Genomic DNA, 24,854 nt, shown 5'->3' with positions numbered 1-24,854 from the left:
TAAGTATTTAGAAGGTGAATAAGGAGAAGGGGAAAACAAACAACAAATCATAGCCTGCAAAGATTCAGTCAACAGAGTGCAAAAAGCTCAATTAAAAACTGCAGCAATGTTCAGAATGTTGGCTAAAATGTAAAAACTTTCCTAATTAAAACCCAACACTCTGACCTTTGGTAGTGCATGATAAAATGAACTGTTAGACCGTGGCCAGATAAGCAAACGCAAATAAAAATGCTAAGAAAATATAGCCACTTGTTGAGAGCATAATGACAATTAAAAATAAATAAATAAATACTTGACTTGTGACTCAGAAAACAGATACTTGTGTCCATTCAGGCAAAGAGACCGTAATGTCATCCGCATAAAAGATATTGGATGTTAGAAACGGCATTAAAGATTTATCCAAGACGATGATGTGATTCAACAGCAGGATACAGTGGTGGTTTAGAGCAACAGATTGGTAATGCAAACTTTGTGTTATTAGAAACAAAGAGGTTGGGGGAATATCGAAAGAGCTACAGAAAGGTTTCATCAATCCAAAAGAATACTCAGTTTACGGGACAACATTCCACTCTTAAACTTTGACCGTCTACTCTTTTTATTGTTCCAAATAAATACATTTCCCTCCCAGAGGTCAGTTTTAATATCTACACATATTTTGTATGCAAGAGCAGTCTTCTTACATTGTTTGGCAAGCAAACTATGACCCACATTGATGATTTGCACACATGCAAATCATCAAAGGCTCTTTGAAATATCATGTCCTAGATTTTAGTAAAAGTTTACACAATTAAGATAATCCCGTAATCTTTAACAAAGCACATCCCCCTCTTTATTCACGAGTCTTTCCCTTTGTGGAATTTCATCCACTCCGAAAGCACACGCAGCCTTTCGTTGCTTCAGTTTTATGGCAAAATTCCAAGACAGCCACAGGGTGTAACTGCAGAAGAGGGAAAATAGCAAAAAGAAATGTATTGTTGCACATCAGGAGAGCTGGCAATGTGAATATTCCTTCAAAAATTACATCAAACTGGAAGGGAAACTTTTGGGATCCAACGCACGAAGATATGAGCCAAGACCAACATATTTTTCCTGTTTTCTTTCCTTTTTCCTCTCTCATTTTTCATACCCCAACTGTGGCTTTTTATCCCATTAACAAACACATATCCTCAAAAAGAAGAACTAACCCAACTCTTAAATCGCTGACTACATGAAGGGAGAAAGAAATGGTGTACAAGCTTCCTTTCATCAAAAAAATAAATAAAATAAATCATCACTAAGTGTTTGGGGGAAAAAAGGTATTTACTTTCACATTACTACAAACCTTATTTCATCCACACACCTTTTAGAATAAAATCAGATGAAAGAAGAAAACCCACTGCGGTTTAAATTTCAAAAGGTGAGTGAGTCATCTCTAAAATCATGATCTGCATATTGAGTCAAAGTTTTTCCAAATAACATCCTCAGTATAATCCTGCATTTTAATGCACAACAGTTTAGGTGTCTTAGGTCAAGAAACAAATTCAGTGAAGTGTACTGCTTCAACACATCTAATTCAAACTGACAACAGATTAACAAGATTCTGCAAAAACTGGCTAAATTCAGGTGAGCAGAGAAAGACTAAAGATATCAAAGTGTCACCCCAATTCAACTTTTTGATACAGTCAGGGAGCTTCCACAAATTAAAAACTCTTAACTGCTACTCAAAGTTTATATCAAAGTTGAATTCATTAGAAGTAGAATATACAGAGATATCTGATTGGAATTTTGAGAAAGTTTAAGAGTGAAGTCCTTTATTTTCTACAAACTACAAAAAAGTGTGTGTTAAATTGACAAAAGCTAGATAAGCTAAATGCAAGCTGCTATGTGCCTGTCAAAATTTATGTAATTAAATGGCAAAGGTCCTGCTCACAAGATTTTGCCTAATAGGGCTGGATCAGCCCTAGAGGCTGATTGAGCAGGTGGCATTCCACCTTAACTAGCAAAAACAAATACTTTGTGAAGGAGGAGGATTACAGCAGGCTTACTAGAAAGCAAGGCTAGTCTGAGGGTCATAAGTAGGATAAACACCCTTAGAGGTTAAATAGGTCACATTTCTGCAGGACTAATAGATACAATTCAGTTTCAACAATGGCATATTACCAAAAAATTGTCAAGACAGCACTGATATCCATGTACCATGTTCATGTAAAACCTGAAAAATGTAATTTTTACTCCTGAAAACTGTTCCCATGTATAAAAAAAACACAGTGCAGTAAAGTTATTCTGAGCCTGAATCATTTATCATGATATCAGAGAGGAAAGTGTCAATAAAAGCTGCTCGTTAAGTGATTCTAGATGGATTCCGATACTGACTGTGCTTGTAGGTCCCTGGACTGCAAGACACACACAAAAATATGCACAAGCACGTTAATATACACAAAGCAGTGCATGTGTCTGAGGGAGGCAGATGGGCAGAGGTCAAAGTACTGAAAACAGTGACAGGGAATGAAATGGAGAGATATGAAAAAGAAAGAACATTACCGAAGTACTTTTCAAATCAAAAGTTTGTATAAAAAACTTATTTATAATTTAATCTCAAGAAAAGTTCCGGCATAAAAATAAAATGCAAACAAAAAGCATGAAATAAGTGAACAAAAATAATCTTTGAGTAGTTTTCAATAACAAAGGGTTAGGTGACTAAAGCAGACAGGAGTTAGAACACCAGAAAATGATTTTGTGTGCCTGTGACATTATTAAACCTAACCATGGTAGAACATTGCTTTCCTGCTGCTAATTTCCATTTGCAAATTCTTGAAACACTTCCAAGGCAGTCGGCTTTCAAAACATGAAAATGCTTCCATTTCTAAAATAGAACAATTTGACTAAAAGTATTCTAACTGCATGAACGTGAGGGCTGATCCAATTTCCTTTAAAACCACTAAGTTACGGTACTCTATATGGGGAAAAAAAAAAAATCCATCATAATTTTAGATTTTGTTGTAACCACCGATAACTTCTTGGGTTGGTTTTGTCTGACATTGTCTGTTTTGAAACCAAAGCATCTTCGCTAATTTTCCAAATAGCTAAGTTTTGAGGTTTAATTGGCTGCAAGTCAAGTTATGAACATTGAGGGAAAAAAAACCATTGAAACACATAATTTATTTATTTATAATAGTTTATTCCTCAACATTGCATAAACAGAGAAAGTGCTTATTTAATATCAAAATTAAGTTGGAATAATAGTTTTCTTCTCTACTGTGTGCAGTTTCTTGAGATTTTTGGGTTGGTGATGCAACTACTCAAAATGTTAGGTAACTTCATGCAAATGCTGAAAATCAAGCACCAGACAGGTTTTTGATTTAATGACTTCATAATTAGTTGCAAAACAGATGTCCTTGGCCCGCAGCAACCTGAGCATTAATGAGTACTAGCCTTGCAGAAGAGTGTGAAGAGTGAAAGAAAGAGTGTAATTATGATAAAAAAAAAAAAACCTCTTTCACGTACTTTCCTTTCTCATCAAGACTAGTATGCTCCATTGTCAATGATGATTCACTTACATTTTAGCAATGGTTTGGGTGCCTGGTCAGGTCATCAAGTCACTATGATTAACCCATCAATCACATTCTTAATGCATAATAGAAGCATATACATATTGGACAGTCTGCTAACGGTAAAATGCATCTTAATTATGCAGCAGCTGCTGTGGAAGGTTGTTTTGGGTTACTGGTTGAAAATAAAGCTGAGTCACTGCACTGAGGCCAAAGCAGAAGGCAGACAGGAAGACAACGGAGCCGGTATCCTGGGAGCCCGCTGAGGAGAACGGGTCCCTGGCATCTGCTACAGTACAGGCAGAGAAATACAAAAATAAAAAAAGAGACAGAAAAGCTCTGGGGTAGAAATGGAAGACACATTGGGAATGAAAAAGATGCAGTCAAAACAAAGAGAAAAGAGAGTTTCTGAAAAAGATGGCAAAAGATGGCAAGGGTCATGAAGTGGAAAGATAAGGAGGTCCAGATTAAAACAGGAGGAGAAAGAATAGAGACAAAAAGGAGGAGAATAAAAAGAGGTAAGCAGCCTCTAGAGGACAGAGGAACAAGCCTTTGTGTTCTCAGCCCCTCTTAGTCTGAGTAAGCATAATTTTAAATCACATCAACTTTCTTTAAATGCTGAGTCAGCCTTCTGTTATGGACAGGCAACAAATGCCTGCTCTTACTCGGACAATGCTAAATGCACAGGCAGGCCAGGCTGGTTTGACCTTTAAGAATGATTTTTTTCTAGTTTTTCTAGTACAAGAGCAACGAGACAAGTAAGAATGAGCTGGTACATTTAAAGATTTTTTCCTTTTTATCTATGTTGCAAAAGTGACATTGGTTACAGTAATCTACGACACATTTGGTACATTTATATAATTTGAATTAAACACCTGCTAAACTCACACTTGACAGTAATCTCCCCTTCGGCGCATTAACTATTCTTCAGAAAAGCCAAAAACCACCTCAAGCAAACATAGGAACCTTTTTGTGAAATTGGCAAAGTTTTTCAAATTTTACCGTTTCAGTCAACCTTTTGTAATTCCATACTTCTAAGTACCCATAAAAAAATGTTGATCGAAAAACAAAATGAAAGTCTTTGGATAGACAGATCATTTTGGATGCTGCAGTTTCCTGTTGGTTTGATGTGGGGGGGGGGAAAAAGTGTTAACTGTATGGGAGAAGCTAATCTTGTATATTTCTTCTTTTTAGGAAGAGAATAATTAACTACACTATAAAACATGCTATTCAGAAAAACAAAAAATATTTTAGCAAAAAGACTGTCCATGTTAAGTGCAATAAAAGAGTAAAATAAAAAACAGTGTCTTTGTCAAATCATTGTGATTGTGCTTTTATTTGATGATTCAGCAGCGTTATAATTATGAGAAACATCAAAAATGTTCAAAAGGTCAGGCAGAAGTTACTCATGTTCAAAAGTAAGGAGGGGAAATTCTTTCCCACCATTTGTTGCCGTTTCAGACCCAGCGTAGCATGACAAGATTAAACAATGTGATGTAATGAGAAGACCTCACATACAGGTCCTGACAGAGGACTTTTTTCTCTCTCTCTCAGATCATTTAAGCCACCTTACAGTAATCTTTAAAAAAATCTCTATAAAATCTTCACACTCATCTCTCATTATGGACAATGTTGCTTTTTGATGCTAAAAACAGGACCTAGAAATGAGGTCGTTTTTGCATCTCTGCATTTCAGACATTTCCCTGATGAAAGTTTAAAAATTTCTGTGCAATCTCATTAAAAATGCTCCAATGTGGAGGTTAAAGAAAAATGAACATCAAGAGCTGATAACCTGAACTGGTGAGAGATAGTAAAAATGACTGATAGAGGGAGTGAGTGAAAATCTGATAGAGAGAGAGAAAGCAGTAAAACAGCATCAGTAGGCACCAAATGAATCAGCTCAATTTTCCCAGCTGTCTTAAGGGCTAGACCGTCTGACAGGCCAGAAAATAAGGATGACTCATCTCGATTTACTGAGACACACACATGCGTGTATGTATATGTATATACAGCATATATTGCATGATGCTTTTATGTGGCCATTTCTGTTTTTGAATGTGCTGCTGTTGTTGCTCTCAGCACCTTTTTCATTGCCTCATTGGGATGAATGAAGTTTTATTGAATTGAATTTACAATCCAAGAGCATAAAAATGGTTTTGAGCCATTAAAATATATAGATTTCAGCATTTTTGGTCTCTCTAGGAAAGTGTCTGGTTTTCCTAAAGAGAAGCTAGACACTACCATTTGTGGGCTCACAGTTTTAAGGCTCAGCAAATAAAAGAAAACAACACACAAGCAAGACTAATACCCTGCAGTCACCAACAGGTGACTCATCTATTAGCCTTTTTTCAGCCTGTCAGGATGCACCAACACACACAGAGAAGCATCTGTGCACAGCGTGCTCTCACATGCACGTTCATAAGACACTTGCATTCCAACATGTCTTTAGAGAGGATCAGACTCCGGTGGTGAGGGGTTTCCAGAGTGTGTGTGGGTGATATCTGAACAAGCTTCAAAAGACATCAGCGCCTTTGATCTTTCCAGTTACACTCTCAGACTCTCTTGTACACACGCATGTGCACATGACATTCTTTCTTCTTTTTTTTTTTTTTTTTTTTTACAGGAATTTTATGTCTGGTTTTCTGAAGAATACACTTTTACAAAAAGTCTGCTTCCTTGAGAAGCAAACTTTTCTGGCTTTGATTATATAATTTTTTTTAGAGTATTAGTTATTCACTTTTATATGCTTGGTAGCCATTTCATATTTATCAATTAAGTTATTAGAATTACCATTTTATAACAAGTAATTGATATTTTTAAAGCTGGAAGGATTTTTGAATCAACTTGAACATGTTTTTGATTAGAAAAAAGGTGAATTATTAAGGCAATGTTCTCAGGAACATGCAGAGCCATTATTCAACCACTTACAGAGTGAGAAAAATGGCAGTGAAACAACAAAGCTAAAGGGAATTTTCCTCAATAAGATACTAGCGTTTGATAAACAGCACAAGGTTCAAATGGTCCTTTTTGTTCTAGGAACAAACACGCAGTGTTAGCAAGTCTTTTTTTCCCACTTTACCTGTTTCGGGTTCATGATGGCTCTCATCAAGCACCAGGCTATTCATGCATTTAAGCTCCCAGTCCTGGACCTCTGTTTTCCACAGTGCCGGAATCAATACAGTATACTGGGCCCTGCAGAAGAAAATGTGTTTGGAGAGAGAAATAGGGGTTAAGAAATATGACTGGAAATTTCTGATATGTGTTTGTATGCATTTAAGAGAATTAAGTTAAAATACCACAGATTTATACTGGATCCAGCAACAAGTTTTTTAGTTGAGCACACAAGACAGTCTAAAACAAGTAGGGAAAACAGATAGAGTAGGAATGCAGATCCGCATATACAAAATGTTACAGTGAGTTTAGTCATCACAGATTCACCCATTTCTGGATTTTCTCTGGAAAATAACTCCCAATTATTCGCAGAATATTTATCAACTAGCAAATTTTTCATATCTAACATATTCTAAATAGAGGTGCATCGACTGCAGTGTTCTGGCCGATCACTGATGCTTAAAAAGCACAATCTGGCAATTCCGATTTCTGGAAAATAATCTTATTCCAAGTTATTGTAGCCACCGGTGATCCCTACATGATATTGATTCATTTGGCATAAATAGCTTTTTGTAGCGGATTTCTGTATCTTGACTTTTCTTGTTATATTTGAAATTTAACGCAAGAATCATGACCATAACAGACAGATGTACAAAATAAAATAATAATAATAATAATAATAAAATCACAAAATAGATTCACTGTTGTGGTTTGAATTACAAAAATTATCTTTAGCAATGTGCAAAGTGAGCTTTTATATCATTACTTTTACTAACCTGGATATGAGTAAAACCATCTTTTAATCTATGTGGTGGATTGCAAATGGAAGATAAGGATCCCATTTACAAAAAGTTTTTTCTACTGTTTCTACCTTCAGTGTGGAAAAAATAGGGACAAATTTTTTATTTGCTTATAAAATATACAGTTTGTCGGTTTGACAAACAAACTACAGTATGCGTAGTTTAAAGATTTAAATAAACGACAAAAATCTGAGCTTTCAATGAAGCCAGCTTTCCCAGTGAGAAGTAAACAAATGACGCGTCAAATCCTTTAACTGAATGAAGGCGTCAGTACAACAAAAAGGACAAATGAATGAATGAAAAGAGGCACACAGGAAGACATGGGGAACAGAAAAAAAGAGACTGTGGGAGGACGGATGGCACAAGAAGGTTATGGGAATTATAAAGAAAGAAGTTTAGAATAGAAAAAAAAACAAATAAGCTAATAAGAACAGAGTGTATAGGGAATGAGTGGGAAGGAGACCGATAGAGATGGGACTGTTTGCACAAGACAACACATTAAAAAAGATCAAAATAGATGTGTTTTTTATAGAGGTAAAGGTTAAATACTCTGCATTAACACTCTGCATGTCCACATAACATGTACAATTGATTAAATCAAATCTAAAAAAAACAAAAACCTAACATTGGCAAATTATACACTACTGGTTCATGTTAGGCTAAACATATAAGTGATTTGATTCTAATTTGATAATATATTGTGAAATTTTGTAAAATTGTCATAAAGACAGAATTCCCTTAAGCACTTCGGGACTTTGTGCAATAATATAGAAATGACACTGTTTAAAACTGCAAACATGTTCAAATACAAGAAGAAATTACTGCAAATCAAGTTCACACTAATGTTTGTTGACCTTCCTTCATCTTGTGCATCTTATAATCTGTTGATCCTACATACTCCCTTTAAGGCCACATGTGGTCTTATTAAATTTTATACCTTTATTGGTATTGTTTCTCAATAAATTAATGCAATTGTTTAACATATGTTTGTAAAAACAGGCACCACACAAAGGGATATCCTAATGCTGAAAGAACACAAGCCACAGCCTGAGATGAGGGGAAAAATAAAGCTGAGACTGACGATAGTCTCCCTCCCAATTTCTTATCTCTGTGCTGCTTTTTGACCCGACAGCACTTAACCTTTTTTTTCCCCCTCATCATTTTGTACTATTCCCAGGATCTTCCCAGTGTAAAGAGATCCCATCCAGAGAGCCAGTCATACCACTTAGTGTTGACTTCTGACCAACCTTTCGCAACAATGCCAACGAGGCAACAATGACTTCTCAATGTGATGCGGTGGCAGTCTGCCCACTGAAAACCAGAGCAAGAACAAAACCGGTTTGTGAATGGTTGCCTTAATTTATGCATGAACAAACTGCAAAAGAGGTTCACACATGGATCAAAATGTGATAAAGTAAATATCTGCATAATTCAGCTATATAAGGTGGTAAGACATGAATAGCATTTTAGGATGAGCAGCTGTAAAGATATTTTCCAAAATAAATGTCCTTAGTTTCTCTCCTCGAAGTTACCAGCACTTACTAAACCAGAGGCTTTGGACTAAATATGATCCAAAATGCTAGAACTATGAATACCTCACATGGGTTAAAGTACCACATGTAAAGGGAGCATATATTTATGCAAAGATGATTAACTAGATCGTAATTATTAACTTGCATCAGTTCTTCCATAGACACATGCTTCATAAATCAGGATCAGTGACCCTACCAAGTTGCCATAACTACAGCTCCATGTCAGCAAACATGTCAGTCGCCATGTGACGCTTGTATTCAACATCACAAGAGATAGAAGAGTGAGACAGAAAGCTGCTCTGACTGCCATTGAAGGAACAAATTCAGTAAAAAGGATGTCATCCAAGTAGTGTAAAAAAAAAAAGAAAAAAAAAAAAGACTTCCTCAGAATTATGGACCACATTGTTTTTCCAAAACGCTCAGCGTCTAAAGTCTCCAGCGTCTCCAGTTTTGACACCCTGATTAAGATTCATGAATAGATCTCTTTGGAGTTGAGCCTAAAAACTGTGCTGCCCATTTCTAAAGACAACACATTCTTTTAGATAATTCATGAGGGTGCTGTGGGACATTTCTGAGCGAGACATTTTTCAGAAAACTAAATTCAAATTACATCTCCATATTTGAGTTTCTACCCAGTAAAGCAACAATGTGTGCCTGGATTCTTTATGCTATAAAATAATAAATGTCACTTACATATCCACTGGTACTCTTAATAGCAGGGGTAACATTGTCCCTTCATCATTCAGCTCCATCAGTCGAGGCTCCAGAAGTTCGATGATGGTCAGAGCAGTTCGGAACACAGCTTGGAGGCCTATCCAGAGAAAACCCTTTTTGAAAATAATGTCCAGCTTGTAAAGTTACAGAATAATGTCAGTTCTTCCTTTGGATTACAAGAAAATATAAAATTCAGTGCAGGGGAGTCACATACGAATACTCACTGGCTGCATTAATGAATTTTTAAAGATTTTTTTTTTTTTACATTTGTTTGTGTGTGTGCCTGCCTTGTAAAATGATGAGGTCCCAGACAGCGAGAACAGAGTCCCAGCAGGGCAGGGATGTGAAGAGGGTGAGAAACCATGGCATCACAAAATGGACTAATAAGATTCCCACCGAGTCCTGCAGGGAGGATGACACAAGAGGAAAGCTTGACTTGACATAACCAACAATGTATTCAAGATGCATTTTACAGACACATGGATGACAAATCTGTTCTTTAAATTAATCTCAAGTCAAGCATCCAACACCTTTTATGTATTGTACAAATTCTGGATGACAAACTTCTTTGGTCACTTTTCCTTGGAGGGAAACATTTTCTGTTATTTGATCTGTGAAAAATACCAAAGGTAATAGATTGATTGAAACCTTTGTATAATTTCTATTTTTATTGCATATAAAAAAAACCTCCATAGCAAAGACTAAAAAGAGTCAGTGCAGGAGAAAGTTTTCACCTGTGCTTCCTTCAAATAAAACGTTGGCAAAAAGCTGTCATTTTAGGGCAAGAGTGGATGAGATGGTTTTAGCCAACACCACCTTCCCACACATCTAATTTCTAAAGCAGTGAAAAACAAATTTTAACTGATAACAGTACAGAAAAAGAAAACAGTACTTAGGCAAGCCACAACATGCAATTCTATTCTTGCTTGCACATGCTTTAAATGGCGCTCCATGAATAAGAAAAAAGAAGACTCAAAGAGGATTATGTGATGGCCACGACTGAGAAATGTACACCAGTGGGATCAAGAGGGATTGCTTCATCACATGTGGGCCTGCTAGTTCGCCTATATGGTGAAACTGGTGAACAAATAGCCACTAACTAAGCTTCCCACCCCCCAAAAAACAAAATAAGTTTTTACACAGATTTTAAAGTTTGTTTATACAGGGTTGCTGCGAAATAGTTTTCCTTTTTGCATCCTTTTACTTAAAATTACTAAAACGTAACTTATTTTACCCTTTAACTGAGTTGTAAAAGTTGCATGAAATCAATTTGGAAAAATATGCAGGGATACAAATTATTTGTGGTGGTACATTTTCCACTATTTGATTCAAATGTCCAGTCTTTATGCACCTGCATCAAACCAGAAGACTAAATGCACCAAATGAATGGTTCAATCATGTTTTGTACGGCAGGAAAGTGACATCCCAGGAATGTGCTCAATGTAGAACTGCATCAACAACAATGACAAGCCTAAAGCCCATAGTGGATGACAGAGGACTCCCAGCTGATGATAGATTCATTCCACAGGTCTCTAACAGAGGACTTACTCATTATTTGGCTATGACATGCACTCAACAGTGTGCTGAATATTTCTCTCTTTTCAGAGCCTCCGAAGTCCACAGTAAACAGGAGAAACTGAGTTTACTCCCATTTATTTGCTTTCCCAAAAAGAGTGGCCGGGCATGGGGCAGGACAAGGTTCTCATGGTTTGATAGTTTCAGCAAAAATACCATGGTCTTGCAATACTTGCGCATATATTTTAAGCAAAAAATGTATATGTAATTCAGTCAATTTTTTATTTTAAACCGAAAAGCAAACACTCATACTGTTTCAGAGAAAATAATGGAATCTGTAATATTCATTGGCATTTTGAGATATAGACTTCTGCAAGAATATAGTAAAAACCAAATCAATAAGTCAGGGTTTGTTAGTTAAATGTGTCATTTATTCCAGTGGCAACCCTGTGGACAAGCATGCTGGCTTTAGCTTTGTAATTCTAGTGGATTGTTTAAAACTATTTTGACTCAGTGTTTCAATTAGGGACTACATGCCATTTTAAGTGACAGTATTTTTATTGCGCTATCTCATCTATTACAATTGCAAAGCAATATTCAGATCATGAATCTTAAAACTTCTGAATGATCGCTCAAATAATAATCTGTTCATTTTTTTATTAGCAGCACTAGCTGGTTTACAATGAGCTGGATAAAACCTTCCTTGAAAAAAAATAAAATCCTTCAGGACACAAAGTACAAGAGTGGAAAATAACAAAAGCAAAAATCAAACATAATTTTTTTTGTCTTCATGAAAAGTAAGAACAGTTTGTGAGAATGAGATGAACGCACATAGATGAACGCGGTAAAAAAATTTTTGCCACTGCTATTTAGATCAACACTGAGGATTTTCCTAAGCATGGAGAAAACGTCTAAGCCTATAAAACAGGGGTCACCAATCTCGGTCCTTGAGGGCCGGCATCCAGCACGTTTTAGTTCTCTCCCTGGTGTCACCAACAACCTTTTCAGCATGTCAATGTTCTTCTTAGGCCTTCTAACGAGCCATCATCTGATTCAGGTGCGTTAAACCAAGGAGAGAACTAAAACATGCAGGAGGCCGGCCCTCCAGGACCGAGATTGGGGACCCCTGCTATAAACACTATGTTGTTGGCAAGTAAAGCCAAAGGCCCTTTGTTTCTCACCAAGTGCTTGGAGAGCCGAGCCTTCCGGTGTTTGAGGAACTGATTAAAGACCTTCACCTGATGTTGGACTCTGATTAGAAGAAGAATAAAAATGTCGGTTTAGTTTTATTCTAGTGGAATAGAGAGAGAAAGAGGCAGATACAACAAAGAGGATTTTGAACAAAGTTTCAGGAGATGAATTTAACATACACTGAAAAGAGAATGCAGAAATGAAATGCTTTCATCATCTATCATCTATCTCTTGTACATAAACCTACACAAAAAGCATCACTAGTCTGATGCTTTTTGCTACATATTGTAAAGTTTATTTTACAATAAAATAAACAGATTCAGAACCAAAAAGTTGTGGATAATATCAACATTCTTAAGCCCACTTAGATCAAAGATTTAAAGAAATCTTAAGACTGAGTAGATTCAGAAATCAGAAATAAATGCTAAATACTTGAAGAGTAAATACTTTTCCAGGCAAATTTCTAACATTTCCTCAGCTTTCATGGATTTCTCAGAAAACTGCAATGCAATTTTTCCAAAGACATGTTGTGCATCTTCAAACTCAGTTCTTACTTTGTGAGACTGAGGTCAAAGAGTTCAGCCAGATATTTGGATTTATCCAACAAGGCTGTCAGAGCCCAGAAAGCCTCCTCCTCTCCCAAATGCATCAGCAGCACAGCAGCAATGTAAGACATCCCTGTGAAACAAACAAGAACACGCATGTATGCTTTTTTTCCCTAGACAACAAAGTACAAATTAGATTTAACGTAAATATAGTAAACATTGAGAAATGTTTACAACATCTTTTAAACATAAACATTAGGCTGTATATTGCTTGAAATGCTTTCATAGTGTTTGTGTCTAAGAGAGCAACTACAATAAATAAATGTTTTCCTTACTGATCCTACAGAGACAACAAAAACATTTTTTTTCTCATCTAGCCCATGTATTGGGTCAAATCATTTTCCACATAACAGTTTTAAAGAAATTTGCTGCCAAGGTTTTACACAATACAATGATGGGCATACAACAGACTTATTGTTTGTAATCACCAAAATTATAAGCATTTTTACTATTTAAATTATACTAGAGCAGAAACGTCAGAACAGAATCTTATTCACTAATTTGAAGCTATATTGGCTTTTTTCTAAAGTAAAGCATATTTAATACATTGCCCTATACATTCATTGGAACTCTTTCAGGAAGGGGGAAAAAAATAATAAAAAATTTAACTAGATGATTACTGTCCTCTACTACCATCTTATGGTCATAATGTGTATTGCAGTCGCCTCTTCATTAGTATACACTGTTGGAAAAAGTGGGATACTTTGATGGTTCAAACCTGATTTCACTTTGAAGTTTTGAATGTTTCTTTTAGTAATAAAATACAAGTGTAAGAAATAGAAATAACAGACGTGTTCTATTTCAAATGCAATGCTGTATATTGTTATTATAGGATGTAAATGAAAGAAAAATACAGACGCAGCAGTGTCACCTCAGGGAAATACAAATAAATATGTAAACATATATAATGAGATACTTGTAAACACATAAACTCTTCTGTAAGGTCAGTGACGTGTACCTGCAGACAATGACTTTGTATAATGACAAAGTTTGCATAGTAAAGTTTTTAAGCTGAGAGGACAAATCAGGAACAGAGAGAAAGGCAGGGATGTGGAGTTATGAGAAAACGTTACCTTGGCTGTAACCAACTTGTGGATTGTATTTTGCATAAGCAACGAGGACCCTGAAGAGTTTAGCTTGACCCTCAATGGCCTCTGAGCTCTGTCCCATCAGGGACCGGTGGGTTGGAAAGGATCGCTCTGTGGTCAGATGAGATCACACACAATAAACAACATTAATTTCTTCTACTCAGCCTAAATCATTATAATAGGTAATATCTTACCTTAACACTTTGTATTAATGCATATAAAACAAATGATACATATGCGATTACAGAGAAGTAGTGTGGCATGAATGGAAGAAAAATTATGGATTAAAATTATATGACTGGAAGTATATGAACCTAATGGCAAAGTTTGCTTGTATTTTTTACCCCTTCAAACATCTTGGAAAAAACTGGTAAAATTGAGAAAAAATAAGTAGTGCTGTGAGGACATTTTTGAAGCCTTACTGATTTCTGTTGTTGCATATTTTTGCCATTTTTGAATGTTTGTGATGAGACAAATTTTAATTTCAAAGATAGTTTGAGTAAATATAAAAGCTACCTGAAACAACCAATGACTATGTAAACTTTTTAAAAGTCAATGTTTAACCAGAAATAAAGTGGAAAAAGAGACAAACAAAATTGGAAATCTGGGTTCAGTTTCACCACCCACACCCAGGACTGATTACTGCCAGACCTGTCGAATCATAAAATCCAAAAGGCCAAAAGATATCAAAGCTACACATCATCCCTTAGAAATCCAACTGGGATTGGGAGGCATGACCTTAAACAAGCCGCTCATGCTTGAAAACGTTTGAGTATGTCTGGCTTAAATCAACTTGGAAAAGAAGAGTGGGCCACACACAATGCCTCCACATGGACTGAGACTTTGTTATCACAATCACCTGATGAACAGCTGTTACTGGAAAGTGGAGCACCGAAAGCTGCTTATGTGGCATTTCTATTTTCTCTTTAAGAAAACTTGGTTTGGTCGACTTTTTCTACACCAAAACAAAATCTGCTTTTTTAAAAAATTTACTCAGGCTATCTTCGTCTCATGTTGAAGTTTGTTTAATCATATAAAACAAATTCATCTAACAAAAACAGGAGAGGTCTCTAAGGGGTTAAATGCTTTTTCACAGCACTGCAATGTCTGGAATGGAGTACGGCTTGAAATGTGTTTTCCTGTACGAACTCACGTAGGTCAAGGGCGATCTGTCTGAAGAGAGTTATTTCATCGATAGAGTAGCAATTCTCATTCGAGCCCGAGAGCTGTCGTTGGTTCAAACCCAAATCATTCTGAGTGTCGCTCAGTGTGGCAATCGCAGACAAAATGCCATATTCACTGACGCCCAAATCCACAAGGGGCCCTCGGACTTCCAACAAACATGTCTGTTAAGGGGAAAAAACAAGAAAAAAACAAAATGTATAAGAAAATGTATAATGTTTCATCTATTGAAGAATAAAAGAACTGTTTTGAGATCAATAAGTTAATGATGTGTTGTAAAGAAGTACTGTAAAAAAGGGACAAAACACACACACTAAACATAAATATCATGCAAAACCAGAGAATCTGTAATTTACCTGATAGTTGAAGTCACTACATTCTCTCACACCGTCAACGTTCAGAAGGCACTTCCACACTCTCCCTCGCAAACTTGGAGGAATGCCCATCCGGATAAAGCGTTCAATCTGAAAACAATAAGTTAAAGAACAAAAAAGCTTAGAAAGTAAGGAACATGTTTTCACTGTTTGTTTCTTACATAGGTCTAACCTGACTCTTGCAGATGAAGCTGGCTCCATTCCAGTAGCTGAGCAGTTCACACAGCTCCTTCACCCTCACCAAGCTCAGCTGGGGGTAGCTGACAGAAAACATTTGTGGAATAACCTTCAATGTCATTCACTCTTACCAATATAGAGAGTCATGTTTTCACTGTTCTCCTTTTATTGAAAATTAGGTCATAAAAGGTCCGCAAGGAGAACACAAACATCCCTCCCCAAAGGGAAACTCTGCAGCTCATTCATAAAGGTACATAAAAGTTTTTCAACAAGTTCAGGCCCCAGCTCTACTGACTACATAATATTAGTCAGTTGACTTTTAGTGGTCAGTTCGGGCTTTCAGTCGTTAGTTCTGTCAACTGGGGCAATAACTGGATGCTGAATGTTTTACATTTTTGTGTTAGTATTATGACACAGCAGAACAATGGAACTTTTGTAAAAGATCATTACATCCTGAGAATCTAATTCTGTACAATGCCTTCACCACTGAGTGTGGGTGCAGGCTGCATCACAGCTGGGAATGTCGGTTATACCTCTCTGTTAAAGCAAAGATAATTAGCAAAACCTCTACAGACAATGATGTGAAAAGAAGGTGCAAACAATTAACTTTGACTTCTGCCATTCCGACAACACATTGTTGGCGTTCCGCCACCAGCAGGGAGGCACACAGTGAGCTCAAGAGCAGTTTCTATTGAAAAGGCCCTGGAATTATTGCATAGATTGTATTTGTTCCCAGTCTCTCTCTCTCTTATGGAATCATGAACCACTCCATTAAATCATGCAAGGCCTGCTTTGCTTTGGATATTCTTCTGGTTCATGACTTCTTGGATGAGTGGAGTAATTTTGGCAGGCCAGTCACCCCACACCATTTCATATTTATCCATTATTGGATAGTGACTCTCACAGTGCTTTGCTAGTCCCAAAATTTCAAGAAAGGACGTGTAACAATTTCCAGTCCTAGAAATGTCAGTGACTTATCTGGTCTTAAATTACTTTAGCTCTGGTGGTCAAGGTACACCATGTTGTGAGAATATTTCTGCTTACAAGTTCTATTAAGCCTAATTTACAAAAGGTCTGCTAATAATCTAGTGTGACAAGTAATACTGAATTCAGCTAGTTTTCCAAAAATGTGATTAACGGCAGTCATTTTAATACAGCGCAATTACTTCATACCAGTCTGGGTTGCCTTACTAGACTGTTTAAAAACATCATTTGGTAATTTAATCAGACTGAAACGACATTTTACATCACAAATTGAAAAACATATCTTTAGCCTTATAAGGTCATGACAAGCTTAGATAGTATTAATTTCACGGAACTAAACCAGCATTAATTAGGTCAAACATGTGTCGCACCTGTAATCGTGACATCTGTGGTGAAGTTTTTGCTCCCTTCTGTTGGTGAAAGCAAAGCCGAATTCATCAAAACGTAAACTCTCACTGCGCCTTTTATCTGTTGAGCTTCTCCAGCTGGCGCTGCTGCTGCTTCTTCTTCTCATTTTACTTTCCTTTTTTAATCTACTAGGTTTTAATAAAATAGCGTGATTAAGGAAATTTCTAAACGACTCGCTTTGTTCAACTACTGTCAAGCTCAACAAAATTCAAATTTGAGAACGCCCCTAATACTACGTCACGGAGCGTCACTGGATTATTTTCTCATACCATAATATTGGCAAAATAATTCTGATTATGGATTATAATTTATTTAAAATGATAAATATATCTTAGAATAATTTAAAATATCTTAACAAATCTGGTTCTTTGCTAAATGAAAATACCCGGGATAAAGACTTTCGTTCTTCTATTTCTTTAACTCTTTACCTACCGTTCAGCCTGTGAAATTACAGGGCTGAAAGTGATGACAAGAACCGAGGGAAGAGTTGCTATCTTGAGCATAAAAAAATACAGTCAAAGCACGTCGATGGTTTCATAAAACGTGCTGTACGAGCATGGCAGACCGTAATACGAGTCTCTTTCTCCGCCGCCCTCCAAGCCGGCTGGAAAATGATGCGGACCCGGATCAAGTCACAAGATACTAAAAAGGTGACCTGTCATTGGTGGACTTTATGATAAATTACTTATGCAGTATTGTTGTTTATTCTTGATGAGGTCGAGAAAAGCTAAATTAAAGAAGTTTTAAAAGTCGCAAATTTAAATTAAAAGGGGGGAAACAAGCCACGGTGTGCTTTAATATTTATTTGCGTCGATATCTGGAAATGCAAATGAATGAAATAATATTAATTTTTCAGAAAGAAACTCTTATATAGAGAGATCACAAACCAAAGCAGAAGATGGAAGAGGACATTCATTTTTAATACATTTAGAGCAAAATTTGTTGTATAATAGATAGATAGATAGATAGATAGATAGATAGATAGATAGATAGATAGATAGATAGATAGATAGATAGATAGATAGATAGATAGATAGATAGATAGATAGATAGATAGATAGATAGATAGATAGATAGATAGATAGATAGATAGATAGATAGATAGATAGAATCCTATCTAACATGAATTAAACATTATCATTCCAAAATCATCTAAAATTATGTTCACCCAGCGAAGACATGAAGTTTGATCAAAATGCACAAAACTTATGTTATCTTTATTGCTCTGACACAAACACTAAGCTTTGTATGAAGCTTGTTTGCTTAGCCAATGATAACCATGACTACTAAGGAATACATCCATTGCCAGCAAAGGATGAATGAAGTAAGAGATCCATCAAATTCCTTGATGCTTTTATTGTAATTACTTTTTGGAGGGCGAGGGGGGCATGTTAGGTGTGCTAATGCAAGTTTTGATGCTGAGTAAAGGGTGAAAAGAAAATATGTTTCACTGGGATGTAACTTGGGCATTGCTACGCGTTTCCACTTTGTATATTGTCTGGTAGCCATCATCCCAGGCATACAGTTGTTTATCCCCTGGGTGATAGTGGATGCTGCTGTGGCTGGTGTAGCGCTTTGGGAAGAACATCACTGGACTCTCATTGCTGCGTGGACACAACATAGAAAACATAAATCATTTAACCACATCCATTTAAAATGTGTCAAACTGCAGTTTATTATGTTAGTGTGCATTATTGGTAAGTCTGACATTTATGACTGCACACTCAGACTGCGTTGTGCACTAACCTGTGAATGGTGTCGTGGATGTCGTACAGACACTGGATGGTGGAGCGACCTCCATAGCGTGTGTTGTAGACCACGTAAAGTGTCCCACATATCAGAAAAGCCCCCTCAGCGTCACTGCTTCTGCACTGTGTGTCCCAGGTGTACTCCACTGCTAAACTTACTGGTGAAAACAACAACATTTGTCGAATTGTTATTGGCAGTTCTTCCCTGAATGTCAGCCTGGACAAACCCACGCTTTTTCCACCCTCCAACAATTACAATTGTTAAATGGTTGGGATAGATTATAAGGTGGTCCTGCACAAAGCATGCAGGCTACCCTTCCTATTTTTGTTAGCAGAAAGTACATGTATAAAAGCAATAACAAACTTGTTCAGGGTACAACTGAAAAAGAAGTTATATTTTTTTTGCTTGCATGCCCCCTTTCCATACCACCATGAACTCTACACAAAGATTTTATACACCAAAAGAAATTGTGAGGAAAATAATTATTGAATCCCCTGTTGGTTTTATCTGAGTAACATTTTTGATTCAATTAATATGAAAAAACAGAATAACACAAGAAAAAAATCTGAAAATGCATCACTTAACTGTTAAGTAAAAACAACTTATTAATCAAAAACATGACTTAGAACTTGGTGATGAATTATATTAGCTGGCACAGCCCTGAAACATTTTCTATATAGCTGGTCACCAGGTTTTCATGTATCTCAGGAGGGATTTTATCTGACTCCTCAGCTTTGCAGAGATTCTTAATCCTTAAGGAAACTGGAAGCTCTCTTAACAGATCCTTTGAATGCAAGAGTTTAAACCATTATTAACAATCTTTCCACACGTAGCTGTGGACTGTCCCTCAATTTTGTCATGATTATTCTCTCAGCATGAGCAAAGCCTTGATAGTAGCAAGAGACTGAATGTGTGTCATTTTAGGTTTCTTCCTATAATCAACATTAATAATGGGGTATGTTTAATGGTGGTTTCTTCCAAATTAACTACTCTTTCACATTGTCTGCAATGTCAAGTGGTCCTGGTACACATGTTTTGCATTTAACTATTTTCAGGACAGAACCATTGATTGACATATTGTTTCTATTCATGCTTTAGCTTACTGAATATGAGCTCAACCTTATTGTCTTGTTAGATTAGGTTTTCTGTCAATCGAATATAATAAACTGAATATTAATGAAAATTTAGAGATGTATTGTTAGTAAAAAAAATAAAAAATGTCCACAGTTGAAGGTCGTCACACCTTTGTCTAGCTTGGTGATGACCAAGTTTCCTCCGTACTCAAGATCCGCATGAATAACCCAAAGGCCAAGTTCATCTACAGCCATGTCCAGATAAGTGTTGGGATTGAGGCTGTAGACAGGAAGACTGCCGGCTCCGGGAAGAAGGGTGCTATCCACCACAGTGCCATTCAGCAGATCCACCTTTATAAGTGATGAGAAATAATTTAAAGAATACAAACTGTGCTCATCAACAAAGAAACCGGAGCATGAGTTTTTCTTGTTCGGAACAGATTGTTTATCCATTCACTATCATATGCAAGGTCACAGAGGTAACAGGTCCGAAAGTAGAATCCAAACGTTCCTGTCATGCATTTCAGCATGTTCTTAAGGATTCTTTGGCATTCCAAAGCCAAAAAGGAATGCATAGTTCATCTGGTACCCTTTTGCCCTCGTCCTAGTGGAACATGTAATGAAAACCTCAAAATAGAGTCAATCAAAAGTCAGCTTACTTTAAGGTACAACTGTTATTGCCTTCAGCAAATTCTAGAAACCCTACAAAGGAACATTTTTTAGCTTTTTCTCTCTGGAATGTGATTCTTAGTCGTGATCCAGATTCCTTGATTGCAGATGAGAAGTGGAATGTAAATGGGAAATACAAGTTGGAAGCTGTTTTTTTTTTTTTTTTACCTCTTTTCTTTATTATTGAACAGTCCTTGCATTAATACAGAGAAGGACTCAATCCATCTATCCATTGCATGTTTCATAAACAATAACTACATTTTAGAGCAAGAAACAAAGACAATTGAACCCCAAATCTGGAAAAACATGGGGTTCAGGCATTTTTGGTGTAAACTGGTTGTACAAATGCAATTTCCTCATAAACACTCAGCTTCCTGGGAAAACTAGCATCATTGGAACAAATTTGTTTCTTTTGGCTCTGTGTTCTCTGTGACCTCAGCTAACACAGTGGGACAAAGAAAAGAGCACAGAACTCTGTTCCTGATGTTGACGATTCCTTAAAATGACCAGACTTAAGGCCAACAGCTGCTATGAATTCAACAGATCATCTGTGTGAAATCATGTTCAGAGTGATAAACTATGCAGTCAGAGACTGTTCTTTATAACACCAACAACAGAACATGAACTTGCAGTTCCTCTCTATGCTGGTTTTTTTTTTTCCCTTTGCTTGACGTAGCTCAACAGAAAAATGCATAAATGACCTATTAGGTTGCACTTTGACAAAAAACTTTCAGTGACAAACCTTCAGTAGTTCATTGGGTGTATCTGCCTTGTGGCAATAAAGGAATCCATTGTAGATCACGTGACCCGTGCCCTGCCAGTAAAAAGGAAGCTGCACCTCCTTTACTGGAGGTGTGGAAGTCTTTGTGAAGCTCTTCAGAGATTTGTACTCCAGAATGGTGTTGTTACGAAATCCACTGAATAGGTACACCTGGAAGAGAAAAGGCAACAAAAGAGGCACATGTAAGGATACAGATACATTTTTTTTCCTCGATGCAAATCTCAATCTGCTTATTAGTGAATAAACACAAGATTACTTCATACCTAATTAGTTGGGGATATTTTTAGATAGGCTAATTTTGACTTTAAAGGCAGCCACATCCCCAAAGATTCCCCGCCAGGTCTTTAATATGAGCCATTAACAGAGAATCTGATAAGACTACCTTGTAACATACACACAGAATATATAGAGCACATTTAAAAATACAGATTAGCACGGTTACTATGCATTTCTCATGACAAATTTCCACATCTTTCTAGTCTTAGAGTTTCAAAGCCCCAAAGGTTTGTAAAGTACAGTGATTAAGGCTTTTTGTAAGTATGGGATAAACTATATGGAAGCATATGGATGGATGGATGGATGGATGGATGGATGGATGGATGGACGGAAAGGTGCATGGACATACTCATAGATGAATGTACAGATGAATGGATAGACATAGGTACAACATTCAACAAAGTGTGGTAATAATAATAACAAAGTAATAATAAACAATTTTCATTCCTTTTTATGCTCACCTTTGATATTGAAGTAGCTTAATTCAATTCTAGTGTAGAAACCCTTGATCAAAACTTGTAATATTTTGGAATTTTATTTGTCTCTGAAGAGATTATGTGAAAATTTTATGTCATTATATCAGGAGAATATAATGTTTTTTCTGATATTAATATCAACAAAGAAGTCACTGAAAACATGAGTAGGAATGATGACAATATCATTCCTATCCAGTTACAATCAAAGTTATTTTGATTGAAACTGGATAAGAAAACTCAAATACATTACAAGTCCCAAAGTAAGCTTAATTTAGAAGGACAAACAATCACTATATGTTTCAGATATTATATACCTTATTTGATCCTTCAGAGGGGTCCTTGAACCAGCATCCATTTGGATCTCCAGATTTCTTCACAATCTTAAGAGACTTGACTTGACTCAGAGCTGTGCTGCAGTCTAGATATATTGCATCAAACCAAGAAAAAAAAAAGTCTTACAAAACAAAATCATTGATTTTTTCCATGAATCTCTGTTCCTCTTCCATTATTTTCCAGCATTCCTTTATGCAAATGCTACCGTACCTACCTTTCTCCACATTTATCTTGGCCTTCTTTTTCAGCTGCTCCAGTTCTACGGCTTTTATCTGCTGTTCTAGAAGTGCTTCCTCCATCTCAATGTTAGACTGAGTGGGGATTTTGTTCTCCAAATATTCCAGCTCCCTCTCCACCCGGTCAACACGTACAGAGACACTGTCCACCTGGCTCTTTACTTCTGATCTAAGAAGGAAAAAAAACATATTTATGAGTCAGCAGAACCAATTTTGTCATTTGAATCATGTCTTGATTCAGGGAGGCCTACCTCAAACTGCTCAGAGTGGACAGATAGCCTCTGACTTCAGAGGAGAGGTCATAGGTTTTCTGGGTGGCACTCACTGTGTTTTGCTCACACAGACTGAGACGCTCCTGATTTTATTCATAGTTGGAAGGAATACAATGAATACAAATAAAGTTGTTGTTATATGTACATAGCAACATTTTAAATGAACAACAGAGATAATTGCATATAATACAGTCTTTTTAGTTAGAAGAGAGAACAAATGTTAATCACCAAGAAAGACTTTAGTCATTTAATTATTTAATCTTGCTTAACCAGCTGATCCAAACAACCAGAAAAAAAAAACTTAACATAGTTTTAGAATAATTTCTTAGCTTTATTTTATTCTGTATTATATGAAGAAGATTAACATTTATTGACATTTTGGTACTCCACCTGGATTTAAAAATACAGCTCATATTTTAATAAGTATCCATAGCTAGATGCTTCTATGGTGTTTTATTGTGACCTCCCCTGTGTGTTTAGTTTTAAAGAAGCTCCACTTTTAGTTCATTCTCTCAAAAACAGAAAAAAAAAATATTTAAGAAGCAAGAGAACTGAGCATGTATTTTAGCACATCTAGTAAGGCATACTGTGCTTTTCCATGCATAAAAAACAGATAGATATTCTGTGTTGACTCATCCAGATTCCTATAACAGGAGGTCCTAATAAAAAGCAGTTAGATAGCTGAAAGGGTGCCAAAACATTGCAGCCAGATGATCTGACAGTAGCAAAATCCAAAGAAAACACAAACTCTTTGAAAACAAGGGGATAGAAGAGAAAAATGTCCAGTGTGGAATAAATATCAAAGGCGGCAGGTTGCTGAGGAAAAGCAATGCAGAAATCAACTCACCTCCATCTGAACAAGCCTTCTCTCCAGATACTGGATTATGAAGACATCTTGGGGGGAACCCTGGCTCTGGACTGATCCCAAAGTCAGGCACAGAGATAAAAGCAACAGCAGAACCATTCTCGTTGATGCTATTTCTCTGTGTCTCGATTATCCAAAAGTTCCTGAAAAAACCTGAAATGGCTGTGACGTTTTCAGAGGTTTTGCTCTGAAAAGAGCTGTAATAAAAATAAGATCCTCCCTTAAACTTCTATCAGGCTCCAACAAGAATGAGCAGGCAAAATCCTAAAAGATTTCAAACACACTTTATAACATTCCTCCTGTCTTAAGAGCAGTTCTTGATTCCTTGCTAGACTGATTTTTCTTTCTTTTTGCTGCTGCTGCGACTTTCAGCTCATGAACTTTCTGCCTGTGTTCAATTGCTGCCCACAGTCCCTCCCAATCTCCCACTTCCCCAGTCTTTCTGCATGCCTCTCTTTCATTCTCCTCCTCTCCGGATTTTGTACATTTGTGGTATGAAAGAGGATACCGGCAGAGGAGGGGGAAAAGACAGAACTTGAGCTAGAAATAAGCAAAACCTTCTGATCCATTTAGAGCTTTTTGGAGCTGGAATACTCCCCGGTTGGTTTATGGACACATCCTCAGTTCCACGCAGATGTGGAAATACAAAATATATCAGCTAGGCAGTGAATTATACTTTCATATACAAATAATAACAAATAGATTTTCATAAAATTTAAACGTGCAAATATGTGTAGACTTTTTTTCTCCTACTGATGTGAAAACATGCTAACATGAATTATATTTCACGTCCCATCTATTTTTCTGCCCATCTGACAAGAACAATTATAATAGAATAGTTGTTTCAAAACTTTGAAAGAGTGTGAACTAATTCTTAAAATCAAAATCTGATTATGGACATTTTAAAGGAGTGGAC

General features: G+C 36.6%; 2 protein-coding genes across 3 annotated transcripts in view; both read right to left on the bottom strand.

Annotated features, from left to right (window-relative positions):
- Positions 1 to 17,459, bottom strand: part of si:ch211-266k8.4 (carabin) — a 41,577-nt gene extending 24,118 nt beyond the window's left edge. The window contains exons 1-10 of one of the 2 annotated variants that reach the window (XM_044125018.1): positions 17,172 to 17,459; positions 15,812 to 15,899; positions 15,622 to 15,729; positions 15,237 to 15,429; positions 14,069 to 14,194; positions 12,945 to 13,068; positions 12,381 to 12,450; positions 9,972 to 10,086; positions 9,664 to 9,781; positions 6,607 to 6,719 (exon numbers count right to left, since the gene is read on the bottom strand). In XM_044125018.1, the coding sequence (XP_043980953.1) occupies positions 6,607 to 6,719; positions 9,664 to 9,781; positions 9,972 to 10,086; positions 12,381 to 12,450; positions 12,945 to 13,068; positions 14,069 to 14,194; positions 15,237 to 15,429; positions 15,622 to 15,729; positions 15,812 to 15,899; positions 17,172 to 17,314 (1,198 nt within the window). In that variant the 5' untranslated portion in view covers positions 17,315 to 17,459. The remainder of the gene's footprint in view (positions 1 to 6,606; positions 6,720 to 9,663; positions 9,782 to 9,971; positions 10,087 to 12,380; positions 12,451 to 12,944; positions 13,069 to 14,068; positions 14,195 to 15,236; positions 15,430 to 15,621; positions 15,730 to 15,811; positions 15,900 to 17,171) is intronic. The other variant, XM_044125019.1, reaches the window with a different exon arrangement.
- A 1,077-nt stretch (positions 17,460 to 18,536) lies between these two features.
- olfml1 (olfactomedin-like 1) lies at positions 18,537 to 24,376 on the bottom strand. Its single transcript, XM_044125053.1, has 8 exons — positions 23,921 to 24,376; positions 23,053 to 23,156; positions 22,780 to 22,970; positions 22,547 to 22,650; positions 21,442 to 21,630; positions 20,201 to 20,381; positions 18,955 to 19,114; positions 18,537 to 18,812 (listed from the first exon to the last, which is right to left on the bottom strand). Exons 1-8 carry the CDS (start codon positions 24,035 to 24,037, stop codon positions 18,656 to 18,658), a joined length of 1,203 nt encoding a protein of 400 aa, XP_043980988.1. The 5' UTR covers positions 24,038 to 24,376; the 3' UTR covers positions 18,537 to 18,655.
- Between the last annotated feature and the right edge of the window lie 478 nt (positions 24,377 to 24,854).

This window comes from Gambusia affinis, linkage group LG08 (assembly GCF_019740435.1).
Source record: "Gambusia affinis linkage group LG08, SWU_Gaff_1.0, whole genome shotgun sequence".
NCBI lineage: Eukaryota > Metazoa > Chordata > Actinopteri > Cyprinodontiformes > Poeciliidae > Gambusia > Gambusia affinis.
Note: the sequence above shows the minus strand (reverse complement) of the source record. Positions and strands in the feature narration are given on the sequence as shown.